The following is an 18,924-nucleotide window of genomic DNA, read 5'->3' as shown; positions in this document are numbered from 1 at the left end:
TAGCCAGGAAAGATGTATAGGAGGCAGATGCTATTTTGATGTTCATTCATTTAAAATGTTTATTCTAGATCTGGTGCTCAAGATGCAAATGGCTCACACCTGTAATTCTAGTTACTCAGGAGGCCAAAATCTGGGGATCGTAGTTCAGCCCAGGCAGGAAAGTCTGTGAGACCTGTACCTCCAATTAACCAGCAAAAAGCCAGAAGTAGAGCTATGGCTCAAGTGGTAGAGTACTAACTTTGAGCAAAGCCATGGGACAGCACCCTGTCTGAGTTGAAGCTCCATGAATGGCACACATAAAAAAAAAGAAAGAAAAAAGGTATAGGATATTCTCTTGTACTTCATACCTCTGCAGTGCAAGCATCTTTGAACTGACACATGGTAAGTGCAGATGTCCATGAGGTACAGTGATATTTAAACACACGTAAGCAGCATGCAATGATTACATTAGGGTAACTAGTATATGTTATCATCTGTGTGTCAGGAACATTCAAAATCCTTCTAGCTACTTTAAAATATGCAATAAGTTATGATTAGCTCAGGTTGCCCTCTTGTGCTAGAGGATACCAAAGACAATCCTACTATCTAACTCGACTTTTAGAACAATTAACTAGCCTTTCTCTCTTCCCCTCAACTCTCAACCTTTCCCAGCCTCTGGTAACCATGACTCTTATTTCTAGGAGATAAACTCTTTTTAGTTTTTACATGGTGAGAATAGGCTGCATCTTCTTATAACGACTATGGATTATTTGAACTTTAAAACAAGTAAAGCAAGATTCTATTAAAGGTAGAGACCATTCCTTTTTATTGCCCTATAAACCACGGATCCAGAGCCCAACTGGTCAGCAAGCCTTTGCTAAATGGCTGACTCCTAAACTTTAGAAGGAAAGGGACAAGGGAGACCCGGAAGTCACAGGAGGGACTGACTGAATGAGTCAGTCAGACATGGGTCGTGTTGGCAAGAACCATCATCCCATTCTGTAATGGTGGTATCTGTGATCAGAGTATGCGGCTTGCTCCACAGAGAGGGATAAGAAGACTCACCAGGTAGAGGTGATTTCTGTCCTGAAAGGCACAGTGTAATTGGGGAATCCAAGGGCTTGTGCTTTGAGACAATATATTCCGTTCTTCCTCAAAAAATGAGACCTATAGGGAAAAAGAAACTCTTTAGACAAATTATAATAGAAAGAAAGAAATGTAAAGGAAAAACTTCCTTTATCTGCCTTTAAGCCAAAAGGGATGATTCTGGGGTTTAAGTCATCACTTAGCTTAGCATTACACAACTTGGCTCAGTTATGCACTTATTTTGTTCAGTTTGTGCCAGATCCATATATTATCCATCCAATTATTTACTTAACATCTCTCTTTAACTTTAGCTCACTTCCTTGCAACCCAAGTGTCTTTCTTTTCCTGTTCACCTGTGCTCTCTGAACAGTTCATGCTCAAAGACTTTAGGTGGAACAAAACAAGATAAGAGCACAGGCCAGGTGGGAGAGACAGCACCATGGTACCTAGAACAGGGTGCATGGTACAAGTAGAGTGGCTACCAGATATGGGGGCACAAAGGCATCACACAGAGAGGAGATTTTAGAGCAGGTTATTTGGGCCCACCAAAAGGACAGAGAATAACTACAAAGATAGTCAACAGAATGCATAAAGATACAGAAAACAAGCACTGCTGGACATGGTGGCACATACCTGTAATCCCAACTCCCTGGGAGATGGAGATTACAGGGATAGCCCTGGACAAAAATGCAAGTCTCTAATTGAAAAACTAAAGCAAAAAAGGCTGGGAGCATAGTTCAAATGGTACAGCACAGCATCTGTCTAGGAAGAATGAGGCCAAGTCTAAACCTGAGTACTTTAAAAAAAAGTGAAAATAGTATGGGCATAATGTTACAGCTGAGAATTACCACTATAGTTTGAATAAGTGTTGCCCTAATGGACCATGGATTAAAGTCTTGGTCCTAAGCCCACTCTACTATGCTCTACTTTTTTTTTTTTTTGGTCAGTCGTGGGGCTTGAACTTGGAGCTTGGGCGCTGTCCCTGGGCTCTTCAGCTCAAGGTGAGCGCTCTATCGCTTGAGCCACAGTGCTACTTCCGGTTTTCAAGTGGTTTATTGGAGATCAGAGTCTCACAGACTTTCCTGTCCAGGCTGGCTTTGAACCATGATCCTCAGATCTCAGCCTTCTGAGTAGCTAGGATTACAGGCGTGAGCCACCAGCACCCAGCAGCTCTACTTCTTAATAAGAGAACCATTAAGAAGTAGAGACTGAGCCCAGCACTGGTGGCTCATGCCTGTCATCTTACCTACTCAGGAGGCTGAGATCTGAGAATCAGAGCTCAAAGCCAGCCCAGGCAAGAATGTCCATGAGACTCTTACCTCCAATGAACTACCAGAAAATCCAAAGTAGAGCTGTAGTTCAAAGTAATAGAGCTCTAACCTTGAGTGGAAAAAGCTCAGGAACAGCACTCAGACGCTGAGTTCAAGCCCAACAACCAACCAAAAATAAATAAATAAATAAAAGGAAGTGGAGCCTAGTAGGAGGTCTTTGGGCCATGCCTTTAAAAAGGATACTGCAACTCCATGTTATCTTTCTCTCTTTTACATGCCAGCCATGAGACAAACAGTTTTATCATGAACTACTTCATCCAAAAACAATGGAGCCCACCAACCCTGAACTGAAATCTCTGAACTATAAATCAAAACAAACCTCAAGTATTTGTTACAGTAACAGAAAGCTGACTAACACATATAGAAACACAGAAAAGGCAAAAACTAAAATGATGGGGCTGGGAAGGTGGCTCAATGGTAGAGTGCTTGCCTTGCATGCTCGAGGCCCTGGGTTCGATTCCTCAGCACCACATAAGCAAAAAGAAAAAAAGCCGGAAGTGGCGCTGTGGCTCATAGTGGTAGAGCGCTAGCCTTGAGCTGAAGAGCTGAGGGACAGCGCCCAGGCCCAGAGTTCAGGCCCCACGACTGGACCCAAAAAAAAAAAAAAAAACTAAAATGATCCTTGTGAATTGTAGGAATTGACATGAACTTAGAATTTTATTTTTTGCTTCTTTTTTTTGGCTGTTTTTATTATTATTTGTTGTTGTTTGTTGCTTGGTTTAGAGGGTTTTTTTGCGGGGGGGGGGGGAAGTTGGCAGTACTTGGGTTTAAACTCAGGACCTTGACCTTGCCAAGCAAGTGCTCTACTGCTTGAGACATGACCCCACTCTTGTAGTCTTGGTAATTTTTTGACCTGGGTTGGACTGAATAGTAATCCTATTTATCGCTCCCCTGTAGCTGGAATGAAAGGTATGCACCACCTTCATACTGCCACCACGGCCAGCTTTCTATTAAGTGAGGTGGGATCTTGTGAACTTTTAGCCAGGGCTGGCTTTGTATCACAACCTTCCCCATCTTGACCTCCTAAGTAGCTAGTATTACAGAGTGAGCCAAAGTCACCAGCTTGGCCTTCTGTTTTTTGTTGTTTTTTGTTGTTGTTGTTTTGGGGGATTTTTGGCGTTTGTTTTTTTTGTCAGTCATGGGACTTGAACTCTGGGCCTGGGCGCTGTCCCTGCACTCTTCAGCTCATGGCGAGCGCTCTACCACTTGAGCTACAGAGTCATTTCCAGTTTTCTAGTGGTTTATTGGAGATAAGAGTCTCACAGACTTTCTTGCCCGGGCTGGCTTTGAACCATGATCCTCAGATCTCAGCCTCCTGAGTAGCTAGGATTACAAGCGTGAGCCACCGGCGCCCGGCGGCCTTTTGTTTTTTTAAGACAGGGTCTTGCTATGTAGCCTAGTCTGGCCTCAAACTTGTGATTCTCCTGCCCAGCTGCAGACTTGGAGTTTTCAAGATACAGATATATACTGAATTATATAGACATATATAACAATAGGGAGGTAATATGTACATGTACATGTGCGCCAGTATGTGTAGATTTGTATACATATGGGGGAGTATATAAGTAGGTATATGGCACACATGTTTTTCTGATACTTGTCTTATGATAGTGTTGTGAAGTCCTTGTGATAGCCACTACACAGTGAAGTATTTTCAAGTGGTTCCAGAGGGCGGGAAAGTTGTACTGTCTGATAGGTAATTCTATGTGTCAACCTTGCCAGGCCATAACACCCAGTTATTCAGACATTAAGAATTGCTGTAAAGGTATTGTGGAGATGTTTTTGTCTACAATCAGTTGACTTTAAGTTACAGCTTTTCTTCAGTTATCTGTGTGGGCCTCTTCCAATCAGTTCAAAGACCTTAAGAGAAAGCCAGTGCTTTCTCTAAAGATCAAGAAATTGTGCTTTAAGAGTGCATCATCCTTTCCTCTCCCTCAAATTTCCAAAATTTCCAGCCTGTTGTCCTGCCTACAGCCTTCAGACTTTCCAGTTGGCACCACCACTGAAACCACCTGCTTGGCATAAGTCAATTCTGCACATATGTGTATATGGGTATAGATGTGTATGTACCTATAAACATGCATATGCATTCTATGTGGATATCTTATATGTAGATATAGTCTATGATCCATGTATATACAACAATGGCATATGTATATTCTGTGTGCGTGTATGTCTGTTTGTCTATGGTAGATTGGTTCAAGAACACCTATGAGGCCGGGCGCTGGTGGCTCACGCCTGTAATCCTAGCTACTCAGGAGGCTGAGATCTGAGGATCGCGGTTCAAAGCCAGCCCGGGCAGGAGAGACCATGAGACTCCTATCTCCAATAAACCACCAGAAAACCGGAAGTGGCGCTATAGCTCAAGTGGTAGAGCGCTCGCCTTGAGCTGAAGAGCTGAGGGACAGCGCCCAAGCCCAGAGTTCAAGCCCCACGACCGACAAAAAAAAAAAAAAAAAAAAAGAACACCTATGAGTAGCAAATCACACAGAAGCTCAAGTCATTTATATAAAATAGCACAGTATTTGCACAGAACCTATATAGATCTTCTGTACAGTTCTAATCACCTCCTGCAATACTTAATACAATGTGAATGCTACACAAATAGCAATACTGAATTCGTTAGGAATTAGTGACAAGAAAAATGTCTACCATTTGGTGCACACACACACCATCTTTTCTTTCTTCCTATTTTCAGTTTGTAGTTGGGTAAATCCATAGAGGCAGAAGCTATGAGAATGCTTCAGGAAAACTGTGTGTGAGGGTTAGCTTTGTATATTAACTTACTGGTTCATTTCCCCTAAGAACCCTGACTGATCATGGAACTCTTCTATAAATCTGTGATTGTTTCAGTCAGTTTAACTTGAAGTATACCTTGTTCCATATCAGTTCCTACAACAGCATCTGTGGAAGCTGCAGGTTTTGATAAGCTAATGAGTACAAAACTATTTTTTTTTTTTTTGGTCGGCTGGGGGGCTTGAACTCTGGGCCTGGGCGCTGTCCCTCAGCTCTTCAGCTCAAGGCGAGCACTCTACCACTTGAGCTACAGCGCCACTTCCTGTGAGTACAAAACTATTAAGTGGGGCTGGGATGTAGCTCAGTGGCAAAGCGCTTGCCTAGCAAGTACAACATCCTGGGTTCAATCCCCAGTACCAAAAGAGACAAAAAAAAAAAAAAAAAAAGATACAGTTAAAAAAAAACTATTAAGTGTTTTTACATAGTTCGTCCTCACACTGCCTAAAACTCACCTAGCACACCACCTCTAGTGCTAAATGTCAGCCTTTTGGAAAACAACAACCCAGCTCCAGTCATTTACTGCCCCAAGGGGCTGGTTCTTCTTCATGATGGCATATAAAAGCTGTTCAGAGGAGGTCACTGAACTGAACAGCCTCCACCTTCACTTGCTCACCACTAACTGACCCCTGAAGTGTCCATTAAAGTAAGTGGTCTCTGGGGACCTCTTCCAGTTGTCACAGTATTTCAGGCATGTGTGCTGGCCTCCCCTGGGTGACAGGCTTTGCCTGCAGGATACCACCTCTCCAACGCTTCCTTTCTTCAGCTTCTTCCTTGGTGGCTTTTCTCTTCTCAGGTCCTTAAGTTCCAACTCCTGACAGAGATTCCATTAAGATACCTATTTTTCTGTTATATGCACTCTCTTGAGGAATGGACACACACTTAAGGAAGAGTCCACACTTCTTACATGCTCCTTTCAAACTATTCATACAGGCAAACCTGTAACACCTCTATGGTCTGCCTGCAGTGTGGCGTGCTGGATTCTTTTTTTTTTTTTTTTCTTACATGTGCTATTTCCCATCCACAATGTATGCATCACAAGGTCAGACTACATCAAATGCCTCTCCTCAAGGACCTAGAAACACAAATGCTCAGGAAGTATGTGATGATGATAGATTAGTTCTGACTCAGATGTAGGAGACCTAGTAAGTACCTTCGCCTCTGGTCTTCCAAGTTATTTGCAACATCGTGTCATTTTTCCTGTCTGTGAAGTTGCTCACATTTTCTTCCCCAAACAAATATTCAATGTGCAGAGACAGTCTATTGGACCTGGTATACATCTGTCATTCTTGGGATCTGACAAGCAGCTTCCTGCCCTCTGCTGTTTCTCTGCCTGGAAGCCACAAAATGTCACTGAAGTCCTCAGGGACCCAAGCAATCACAACCTCCGCATTCTGAAAGCCTAAATGATCCCCAACTGTTTCACAAAGTAGAAATGCCATTCCAAAAATGGTCTAGGGCAACAGGAACAAATGATGTAAATCTGCAAACTACTGGAAGGGTATAGAATTTTGCCATTGAACCTGTTGCCATAGAAATACAGGACGGTTTTGCTTTGTTTAAAATCTTGGGAGGGTGGGATGGGTACAGAGACTCTGTTTGGGATGATGACTAAGCTCTAGATACAGATGATGGTTACAGTTGTACATGATGGTTCTGTATTAATACCACTATAGATGGTTGTACATTAATACTACTAGTTACACACTAAAAGTAGTTGAAATGGTAAAGTTTATGATTAAGTACAGCTTGTGACATTTCCCTCCAATTCCCCAACCCACTCAAATGTCCTCAGTTTGCCCTAGTTCACAATGTGTTTATACTGAACCACTAAACAGACACACACACACAGACACACACACAGACACACAAACAGCACCATAGTTCTCATCCATGGCTACCTCCTATCACTTCTGTGCCCAGGCTCCATTCCCTCTCATCAGAGAGGACAAATTGTCTCTGGCTCACTCATGACATCTCCCATCACCGCTAATGAGTTTAATTGTTCTCTCCCCTCTGTGATGCTTTCTCTGGTAAGCACCTGTTTTATAGATCTGCATTTTTCCTCCTCTTCCCAAGGCTGTGGTTAAACCCTGAAAGTAACAGCTATGGAACTTCAATCCCTTCCGCCAGCTCCCCACAGAGCTAGGTACATTATTAGAACCATGATGTGCACTACGATGTCTGTAACTAATAAATTACTCTCTGAACTCCAAGGCTGGCAGCTCTCACTCTCTTTAAAACACAACAAATGAATCAATATGTCTAGAGATACACCAGCCCTACTTAAAGAAAGAAGAATATCACAATGGAAAAGCAACTCCCCAGCTATACAACACGATTCTATTTAACTTCTACAAAGGCTCATTATAAAATCAAATACATGTGCCTGCCATAGAAATTATCTACAGCCTGTACTAAAGCAAATGCTACCTAATTCACCAATTGTATGCATGTTCCCAAATATCCAGCTAATGGTCAGGAAAGAACATATATATGCATGTATGTTGCACATATACATATATGTGCAACATATACACATAAATATACACACAAATAAATATACACATATACACATAAATTCCTTAATTAGGAGGTCAACTTGGTTCTGACATAAAATTAAAGTATAGAATCAGGATAAAGAAATCGATGGAAGTTTGTGAACCTTCTAAATTAACCCACAGCAGCTCGACAAGAGCTAAGCAACACCACAGGTTTGTTTTTTGGTTTTTGGGGTTTTTTTTTTCTTTTTGATCTTTCAAGAATAATTAGCGACCAAGTCAGAGAACTTGCTGAATTCTAGATGCCAAACCAGCAGGTGATTGTCTCTGCAATGAACATTCCAGTCCAGAAAGAGAAAGACCTGATGTGAAAATGCTCCTACCTGCTCCTGAGCCAACAAGGCCTTCTTCTTCATAATTTTCATGGCATAGATGTCCCCGGTTGCTTTCTCTCTGACCACCTGTACTTCCGCAAAGTGACCACAACCTACAAGACTTCGAACTTCAAAGTCCTTTGCCGAAGGCTGAAGCTCCTGTAGCTCAGCTACAATGTCAGAATCTGCAAAGAAATGGAAGTGTAATACCCAGGTAAATAAAGCACTCCAAATATATGCATCTTTATGAAAGGAAAGAAGAAAAATGTGCTTATGACTTCCTTCACTGTCAAAAGACATTTAGTCATTTTCTCATCCATCACGAATAATTATAAAATCAGCACAAAAGTGTTTTTATATGTTAAGTTAAAATTAAGGGCTTCAGAAATTCCAAAGTACAGTTTCCATGGTAGCTATAATTTGAATCCTGTAGACTAAGAAAATAGGGAGGGAGGATACAACCCAGGTTTTTTCTCCTTCCTCTGAAGGCTGCAGGACAGTGTTAGGTCAAATATGCTTTTCAGCATGTACACAACTGCCTCATAATGTGAAAAAGCAACATGGTTCCCATTTTCCAAATCTATCCATTAGACCTACACATGCTTTCCTCAGTTTTATCCTATTAGGCCAGGTTTTATCTCCCTTCCGTTGTGTCAAAGTCTTCCTTACCTTACTATGTGACAATCTTTCAAAGAAGATAAAGAAGCTAGTAGCCTGAAGGATCGCTACAGGGTTCACATGCTGCCCATCTTCATGGACTTTTCCATAACATAGTTTTATTCCTTTTCCAAACCCAATGTCTCAATGTACACAGTGTAGGCTAAACACATGACTCTTGGATGCACTTATTAATATTGGAATGGACTAAGCAGAGACATTGCTAAAAGGACATGCTGGCTTCTAAGAACGGAGGAAAGCAATCATGACTGGCCTAAAAGCTGGATCCTGTGAATAACAGAAAAACCATATCACACACATGGAAAGAGGGTAAAAGATCCCTGAAGTTACAATTATCCTGGGCTTGGTATGTAGCTCCATAGTAGAGCATGTGCTTAATATTCATGAAGCCCTGGATTCGATCTTCAGCACACATACAATATATTTAAAGATACAGATGTAGGGCTGGGAAGATGGCTCAGTGGTAGAGTGCTTGCCTTGCATGCATGAGGCCCTGTGTTCAATTCCTCAGCACCCCATAAGCAAAAAGAAAAAAGCCGGAAGTGGCGCTGTGGCTCAAGTGGTAGAGTGCTAGCCTTGAGCTGAAGAGCTGAGGTACAGTGCCCAGGCCCAGAGTTCAGGCCCCATGACTGGACCCAAAAAAAAAAAAAAAAAAAAAGATACAGATGTAGATAATATACACACCTACATAACATATACACATATACATATATGTGCCGCATACATGTATACATACATAAACACTCATATTTACATATACATTATCCCAGAGAATCCTATCTTCCCTCTTTTTTTTTCTTACAAGGGTGGAGCTGCAAAGGGTGGGGTCAAAGGCATTATGGGATGAGCCCCACAGACACACTCTCACTTCAGAAAGACATCCCATGATCCTTTTGGGAATCAGGCAAGGGGTGGGTAGATCCATAGGAGTTCACTATGACCACTATGAAATAGAAATCCAGAGCTCCCACCATGGAGAACAAAATGTGGAAGAAACCTGAAAGCGGCATAGCATTTTCTTTTTCCCTGAAAATGCAGTGCTGGGCCCTGTTCTCCCTTCCCCATCCCTGTCCAAGTATCTCTCGTATCAAGTATTTGAGTGCTGAACTATCATTCACCAATGCACTGGCTTGCAACTTTTTAGGTTAAATCTTGTTTCATGATCACTAGTACACAGAGCCAATCTCTCTTAACCTTCTATGGGGCCTTGGGCTCCAATGTTGCTGATGGTGTTGCCCAACTTTAATAACTCTGGGTCTGTTATGGGAGTCAACCAGGCATCTCAATCACAAGTAGACAAACTGCTTTGTAGGCAAAAATACCACACTACTCGCAGACTTTTAAGAAACCATTCCAAACTGTCTTTTTACCCAAAAGGCTTCTGGATTATTATTAAGGTGAATAGAGGAGAAACCCTTAATGTCTTCTCTCCATATCAGCTGCTTCTATGACCCCTCAAACATCCGGAATGCATCAATCCTTTATCCCTGTGCTGTAGTATTAACAGGTCCAGTGAGTACAAAATATTGAGGTCAAGACAAAGACCCAAAACACTGTAATGGAAACACAGTGGAGGCATGGCGTTGTCACCCAAGGAGCAATGCCAATACAGCTGAGTCTATTGCTTCCTTTCTTGAAACTCAGGAAACCAACATTTCAACTTCTAGGAATCCAATCCTTCATCAGAAGCCCCAGCACATATGCTCAGAAAATCTACATATGAAGATGCTCATGAGGAAAAGAACAAAAATAATCCGAAACAACCCAAGGGCCCTTCAGCAGAAGTGGGAACTTTCTAAATGTGCGCCACATTCAGGACCATGAGGCACATGTTGAAAAGTATGAGGAAATCCAGCCTACATCAGAACGCAGTAGTCTTCCCACAGGCAGAAAGTTATTTGCTTTTAATTATGTTCAGCATTTTACATCAAGTTCTTCTTGGGAAAAGTGCATGTGTACATGCGTACACACACAACAAGCACACACTTTTGTATGAAATGACTGAGTCTTGCAGGACCCTTGAAGTATTCAGAAACTTGCAAAAAGTTTCCAGATCCCACATTTGGAATTGTGTTGAGCATCTGAGTGTGGCTGGGAAAGATCTGGGAGAATGATGGAATGGGGTTACATTGCAGTGTGCTCATAATCGGAGTTGGTGGAATTGGAACCCCTTTAACCAACTACTTAAAAACAATATAAATACTAATCTAAAAAAAAAAAAGAATTGCTTTGGATAATCCTATTGTAACATGTAGCAAAGGTAGTAACACCATTTTAGAGTCCTACTTACAAAAAAAAAAAAAAATAGCTGGGAATATGGGTTAGTGGTAGTGCTTGCCTAGCATGCATGAAGCCCTGTTCAATTCCTTAGTACCACATAAACAGAAAAAGCCAGAAGTAACTCAAGTGGTAGAGTGTTAGTTAGCCTTGAGCAAAAGAAGCTCAGGGACAGTGCCCAGGCCTTGAGCTCAAGCCCTAGGACTGGAAAAAAAAAAAAAAAGTATGGTAAGTTACACCAGCACCATCTTCATAAAGCGCCTAAGGAATTGAGAGCTTTGAACATTCCCAAAACAAGGAAATGATACATGTTCAAAGTGATGCACATACCAATGACTCTGACCTGATCACTACATATTAAAGATAAGCATGCGTATGGAATTGAAACCTCTTTGTTTTACTAATTTTTAAAATAAGCATGTATTGAGACAACCATACTGCACCCCAAATATGTACAATTATTATGCATCGGTTAATTTTTTAAAGATATATTAAAAATTGAACTTTTTTTTTTAGGGAAAAAAAAAATGCCACAGCCAGGTACCAGTGGCTCCCACCTGTAATCCTAGCTACTCAGGAGGCAGAGATCTAAGGATCGCAGTTCAAAGCCAGCCTGGCAGGAAAGTCCATGAGACCTTATTTCCAATAAATTACACAGAAAAAGCCAGAAATGACACTGTGGTAGAGTGTTAGCCTTGAACAAAAGAAGCTCAGGGACAGAGCCCATGCCTAGAGTTCAAGCAAGGCCCAGGACGGGCAAAAAAAAAGATGCCATATTGAATGACTGACCTACCCCATGTAGATCTGTCTAAATATTCTCTATGATATCTTCACAATGACACATTTCACTTAATGACACATTTCTCAGACCATATACCCTGATCAAGTGATGCATGACTATAGTCAGTGAAGAAAATCCCTTCTTTGGTTTCCAGATGCCCATTTGCTGCCGTCCTTTGGCCCAAAGTCAGGGGCATCTCTATTAGAGGCACTACTTCAGAGTTACCCTCGCTGTCCCAAAGGAAATTTCCATTTCTGCAGGGTGCTGGTGGCTCACAATGTAATCCTAGCTACTACTCAGGAGGCTAACATCTGAGGCCAGCCCTGGTAGATAAATCTGAGACTCTTATCTCCAATTAACCAACAAAGAGTCCTAAGGAGAGATATGGCTCATATGGTAGTGCACCATCCTTGAGCAAAAAGCTGAGAGAGCAACAGTCCCCAAGTTCAAGCCCCAGTACTGGCAGAGACAGAAAAAGAGAGATGGTCAGAGAGAGAGAGAGAGAGAGAGAGAGACTATTCCTATGGAAGACCCAAGAAACTTGGCAGTAGCAGCTGATAGCCCCTTCTCCACATGGAAAAGCAAAGCTTACATTCCGTAGCAGAAGGCTTAAAAGGGAGTGTGGGGGGTGGGGGGTGAATCATACAACTGTAATCACTAGATTTCAATCATGGCCTCTTCACAGTTCTCCCCAGGAAGCCTCTTCAAAAATGTGAAGCAATTCCCCGGAAGAGAGTTCTACTTGAAAAAGTCTACCTTCCACTAAAGCAAGCCCCCTGACTGCTGAATGGTTCTTGATGATAGGATGCTTTTAACGTAACCAGGGGGGAGGCTTAAGACTAAGGAAGGGGCCTGAAGATGGTTCAGTAAGCTCATCTTGTCATGCCATTTCCTTCCCCTCCCACTCCCTACTTCAGAATTTAAAGAAAGTGGAATCATAATCAAATAAATACAGAATGAGGAACAAACACCTCAAGTACATTTTAAAGATACACAATGTCTTAAACATCATCAAGGTTTATGGTTATCACTGCTGGTCAACATGTATTATCTATGATATGCCAGGAACATAAAGCTAGTCTGTATTAACTCATTCATGATCTAATTTTACATACATTCCCCCAATTTCTGCACAAGAAGAAACTGTAAAATATTGAAGGTCACAATAGTCAACCTATGTCAATTTTGCTTAATCAGTACCCTCCAACTCTTTAGGGTAATTAATTATACATTCCCATTCCACAAAGCCCTCATAATAATCAGTGTCCTGACCCCTCTCAATTCTATGAGTAAAGAAATTCACTCTGTGAGTTAAGCTCCTATCCCTTGTGACTAAGGAGCTCGCTTATCTAGTTTCCCAGCTAAAAAAGAACGTGAACCTTGAGTCAGCCTTGTTTAGACCAGAGTTTTCACCTACTAGCGTCAACCATTACTACCTTACTCCACCCTCCAGCGGCCTCTGGTTATCCCTATCAGGATGGTGTTCAAGAAACATTTCCCCACAAGGCTGAGAGTGTGACTCAAGAAACAGAGTCTGCCTCAAAGGGTAAGGTCCAACCCCAGTACCACTATCATCATCATCAAAGAAAAAAAGAAAAAAATTCTCCAAACTTACACTTCCGGACAAAGTTGCTCACATGCTTAATCTTCATCAGAGCAGGCTGACTGCATTCTTCAAAGAGAACAAAGAGGGCATCTAATATCCCTTCTCGGGAAAGAGCAGACATCTGCTGTTGAGTCATAAAGGGTGCTTTCCCCTGAAAACAGCAAACAGCAGATGGAGAAACTGTCAATAATGAAAAGCTTTAATCGATAATATCTACACCAAGTATACGGCAAGCCACCAACTCAACTAACTGCCCACAGCATGGGAAGAGCACAGTGGTGTGACTTGATTCCTTAAAGCCATGGTCAATTGGTAGTCATAAAGTGATGGCTCTTCTGATCCCATCACTGTATGTGTCTTTGCCCAGTGCCTGGGAAATAAGCATGTCGTTCCTAAGAAAAGGTCCCACGCAGATCTGAGGCTGGTGGGAAGACTTACTCTGAGCCCTGTTATTTCTGACATATTCCCATGTCTTTAAAATAGGAAATGATGATTGGCACCTCTTTCATGGGTGCCCAGGAGTTTGTGACTGTAATGTCAATGTCCTTAAATCATTTGGAGAAGCATGATTGGAGTTAACTACCAAAGTTGAATTTATTCATGGTCTGGAGGAACAGTTAAAAAACTGACAGAATGTGTCTAGAACACAGACATGTTTTGTTTGGCCCATAGTGTGCAAAATAATTGAAATTATCTGCCAATACTTAAAATTACCAGGAGATTTCATATATACAAGAGAGACAGAGAAAGAAACAAAAAAGGAAATGTTTGGTCAGGTGCCAGTGGCGGCTCATGCCTACAAACCTAGCTACTCAGGAGGCTGAGATCTAAAAACTGTGGTTCAAAGCCAACCTGGGCAAGAAAGCCTATGAGATTCTTATCTCTAACTAACCAGCAAAGAGCTGGAAGTAGAGCTGTGGCTCAAGTGGTAGAGCACGAGACTTGAGCAAAAAAGGCTAAGGGACAGTGTCCAGGCAATGAGTTCAAGTCCCAGTACTGACAGAAAAGGAGTGGAAGGAGGTGAGGGAAGAAGAGAGGAGGGAAAAGAAGAGGAGGAGAGGGGAAGAGGACTGTCTCGCTTTTCTTGAAACACTGGCAGACCCAGCAATGTTACCCCCACATTCCTGGTGACATGGAGCTAAGAGGTGCTACCCTTCTTGTCAGTCTATATGTTCTGGAATTCCCACAAATTGATTCACACATACCCACTGTCTGTCTCTCTCAAGACACAAGTCTGTAACCTCGAGTCTAGAGCAATGATTTCTATATGCCTGGTCTTAGGTTATGCAGTGGTCCTCCCCACAAAATGACAAGAATTCCTGCAACTCTCTCAGCACACGCCAAGCCTCTTTTTCAAGACTTGGGGTCTTGTCTGAAACTCACTTCAAACAAAAGAAAGTGACTCAAGTGACACACAGCCAGTCAGCATCAATGGAACTCTTAAGAAACCTGGTAATTTCTGCTTTGCTGTTTTGGGAAGCCAAGTTCAGAAACTTAGGCTAGATCAGTAATCACCAAACGTACAGCCTATGGGCCAAATATGGTCTACTGCTTCTCTGTAGGAATAAAGTTTTATTAGAACACAGCCATGCCCACTCATTTACATGTTGTCTGAGGCTATTTTGTGCTACAATGACAATGTTCAGCAATGGCAACAGAGATTCTTTTTTTTTTTTTTGGGGGGGGGGTTCGGTCCTGGGGCTTAAACTCTGGGCCTGGGCACTGTCCCTGAGCTCTTCAGCTCAAGGCTAGCACTCTATCACTTGAGCCACAGCGCCACTTCCGGATTTTTTCTTTTTGCTTATGTGGTGCTGAGGAATCGAACCCAGGGCCTCGAGCATGTAAGGCAAGTGCTCTACCACTGAGCCACCTTCCCAGCCCCTGCAACAGAGATTCTATGACTCTAAAAATGTAAAATGTTTATTATTTAGTGGAAAATAATTAGCCAGGTGCTGGTGGCTCATGTCTGTAATACTAGCTACTCAAGAGGCTGAGATCTGAGATCACAGTTTAAAAGCCAGCCCAGGCAAGAAAGTCCATAAGACTTTTTTCTTTTTTTTTTGCCAGTCCTGGGGCTTGAACTCAGGGCCTAGGCACTGTCCCTGAGCTGCTTTTGCTCAAAGCTAGCACTCTACCACTTGAGCCACAGCGCCGTTTCCAGCTTTTTATGTGGTAATAAGGAACTGAACCCAGGGCTTCGTGCCTGCAAGACAAATACTCTACCACTTAAGCAATCTTCTCAGCCCTCTAAGACTCTTATCTCTAATAAACTCCACAGAAAAAGCCAGAAGTAATGCTGTAGCTCAAGTGGTAGAATGCTGGCCTTGAGCACAAAGAGGTTCAGGAACAGGGCTCAAGCCTTGAGTTCAAGCCCCAGGACCAGCAAAAAAAAGTGAAGAGCCCTGGACTAGACCACTGACTGATGAAAAATATGGAGCAATGAGATCCCTTAGAGGAACAGAGGGGTGCTAGCCAGCAGTCAGTACCCAGATGCTCCAATCCCAGAGGCAACAGATGATGTCATAGGGTAAAGCAAAGAGTTACCTAGTTGACTATAGCCAACCTGAAAAATCCTAAGGAGGAAGAAAAAAAAAATCAGTCTTTTAACTTTGGGAATCAATCTTTTAACTTGTGACACAGTAGCTTGAATAACCTAAAGGCTGATTACATGTGAACTGGGGTTGGTGGGGGAGGGGAGGAACCTAACTAAAAATCAAACAGATTCTCTGTCCCTATCCCTAACCTCCTAAATTAAAATCTTCTACATTATAGCTTAAAATTTGTTTTATGAGCAATTTATTTTTTCCCAGGAGATTCAGAGCTCAATCAGGGATTGGCTAGCCCTGGGTCACAAGGCCGCCTGAGCTGTCACTGTAGCTGCAGTTGCCCCCTAATTCATAAAAATGAGATTCTTTGTTTGTTTGCTCGTTGGTGAGCTTAGACCAACTAGGGGCTCTCCGATTCTAAGTTTTCAACAGCCCACAGGGAACTGAGAAAGAAACAAATGCTCCATGATGCCTCTTTTCATAAAGCTGAGTATATTCAGATTGAAAATCAGGCCTGTATTCTGAGATGCTATTCTTCCTCTCTTGGTGTTTTCTTAAAATGCCCTTTCTTTAGGAAAGAAAAAAAAAAAGGCCAGGAGGTAATAGGTTTTTCTTTGTATTTGTTTTCTACCTCCTTACTTGGCAAAATAAAAAGCTCACAGAGCCACGGCCTCCTAGTGACTTGTGATATTTCTCTGGCTCTGGAAGTCTGCCAACCATTGACCTAGAACACTGCTGCCAAGGGCTGCTGGGTGGGAAGGAAGAAGACTGGGATCAGTCTCAAATATTTACCTGAATGGGAAACAAATTCGATAATGTATCCAAACCTCCCTGGAACAGCCTAGATAGAAACAGCTTTGCCAGTCACAGGAGATCAACAGAAGGTGTATGTTACCCTTGCATTAACAGCTTCTCTAGACCAGGCAGCGGCTGGTTTGTCCTTAGGTTCACTTTCTGGAGGTTTCGTCCCCAGAGCAACAATGTGAAGTTGGTAGAGTTGATACAGTGGGAGGCAATCTAGTCTTGAAGTAGAGGGTTTTTTTTTTTTTTTCCTTTCAGGATGGGTGAGTGGTAATGGGACTTGAACTCAGGACCTGACACTTGCCAGGCAGATACTTTAAATGTTAATATTTCTTTTTTTTGTTGGTGGTGATGGTCATGGGGCTTGAACTCTGGGTCTGGGTGCTGTCCCTGAGCTCTTTAGCTCAAGTCTAGAGCTCTACCACTTGAGCCACAGTGCCATTTCCAGTTTTCTGAGTGGTTTATTGGAGATAAGAGTCTCACAGTTTCTTGCCCAGGCTGGCTTTGAACCACCATCCTCAGAGCTCAGCCTCCTGAGTAGCTAGGATTACAGGCGTGAGCCACAGGCACCCGGCTTTAAATATTAATATTTCTAAGATCAAGGAAATGTTATTTATTGTGAGAGTGTTCTGAGTGGCACAGGTGCTATCAAATTATTGTCTTTAATCTAAAAAAGTAAATATCCCTTGAATGAACAAGTGAACTAAAATTATGTTTACAGAAGTTTTAGGTGGTTTCTTTTTTTAAGTGTCTCTGTTCATTTGTTTTGCTTTGTCCAAAAAAGGAAAATTTTAGAATAAAAGTATAATAAGGAAGTGGCACTATAGCTCAAGTGGTAGAGGGCTCGCCTTGAGCTGAAGAGCTGAGGGACAACGCCCAAGCCCAGAGTTCAAGCCCCACAACCGACAAAAAAAAAGTATAAGGAATAAGAAAGCGTTAACATCTCCCAGGGCAAGTTCAGGTGCCTTCATAGTGGCTCCCTTTCCAAATACATTCAGTACCTTTAAAACATCAAATACAGCCAGGTGGCAGGGTGCCAGTGGCTCACGCCTGTAATCTTAGCTATTCAGGAGGCTGAGATATGAGGATCGGTTCAAAGCCAGCCCAGGCAGGAAAAGTCCGTGAAACTCTTATCCCCAATAAACCACCAGAAAACTGGAAGTGGCATTGTGGCTCAAGTGGTAGAACTCTCACCTTGAGCTGAAAAGCTGAGGGACAGTGCTCGGGCCCAGAGTTCAAGCCCCACGACCGACCAAAAAGAAAAAAAAATACAGTTGTGGTAAATGCCTGTAATCCTACTACTCAGGAAGCTGAGATCTAGAGGATCATGGTTCAAAGCTAGCTTGGGCAGAAAAGTCTACAAGATTTCATCTCCAATTAACCAGCAAAAAGCTGACCTGGAAGTGTAGCTCAAGTGGTAGAGCACCAGCTGTGAGCAAGAAAGCCAACCAAGCAAGAGCTCAAGGCCCTAAGTTCAAGCCCAGGTACTGGGGGGAGGGAAGAGAAGGGGGGAAGGTTAAGATTTCACCTAGAGTATTAGCCTTGGTCCTAGAATACAAAGAAGAGTAAATGACAAGAAATTAAACACAGGTGATGATCACAGGCAGCAAACTTATTACCTGGAAGAAGAGATTCAGCCTGGAGGCCCGGCTGGCAATGGGCTCAGCAGTACCAGCATCCTGCAGATTCCTGGCTCCATACTTGAACTTCAGCATCTCCCTGCTGGAGCTGAATGATATGGAAGAAAGGTCAAGTGAGTGGTATTGATGTTTTGAGCAGGAAGGGTTTAACAGATCTGATCTCCCATGAGCTTCAAGGATAGGGAGGTGAAAACCAGCTACCCTCACACCAGTTTTAGGAAGCTCTCAGTCTGGCCATGGAGATGAAAACCTAGAAATTTTACTCCCTGAAGCCAGGAAGTAAACCCATTTGGCAAACTTGCTATCTACCACCACCACCAAAAATAAAATTCAGAATGTAAAGACAAGTATCAATGGCTCACACCTGTAATCCTAGCTACTCAGGATGCTGAGATGTGAGGATCAGGGTTCCAAACCAGCCTAGCCAGGAAAAGCCCATGAGATTCTTGTATCCAATGAACCAGCAAAAAGCCAGAAGTGGAGCTGTGGCTGAAATAGAACACCAGCAAGTACTAAGGCCCTGAGTTCAAG

At 42.5% G+C, this 18,924-nt stretch overlaps 1 protein-coding gene across 2 annotated transcripts in view; it reads right to left on the bottom strand.

The window, feature by feature from the left end:
• LOC138808475 (citron Rho-interacting kinase) overlaps positions 1 to 18,468 on the bottom strand; it is a 168,209-nt gene extending 149,741 nt beyond the window's left edge. For both annotated transcript variants that reach the window (XM_069994746.1, XM_069994747.1), the window contains exons 1-4: positions 18,373 to 18,468; positions 13,416 to 13,557; positions 8,074 to 8,249; positions 1,045 to 1,146 (exon numbers count right to left, since the gene is read on the bottom strand). In XM_069994746.1, the coding sequence (XP_069850847.1) occupies positions 1,045 to 1,146; positions 8,074 to 8,249; positions 13,416 to 13,557; positions 18,373 to 18,468 (516 nt within the window). The remainder of the gene's footprint in view (positions 1 to 1,044; positions 1,147 to 8,073; positions 8,250 to 13,415; positions 13,558 to 18,372) is intronic.
• Positions 18,469 to 18,924: the final 456 nt, after the last annotated feature.

The sequence above is a fragment of the Dipodomys merriami genome, unplaced genomic scaffold, assembly GCF_024711535.1.
Source record: "Dipodomys merriami isolate MVZ:Mamm:240054 unplaced genomic scaffold, mDipMer1.0.p SCAF_45, whole genome shotgun sequence".
Classification (NCBI taxonomy): domain Eukaryota; kingdom Metazoa; phylum Chordata; class Mammalia; order Rodentia; family Heteromyidae; genus Dipodomys; species Dipodomys merriami.
This window is presented reverse-complemented; position numbering and strand designations above follow the sequence as displayed.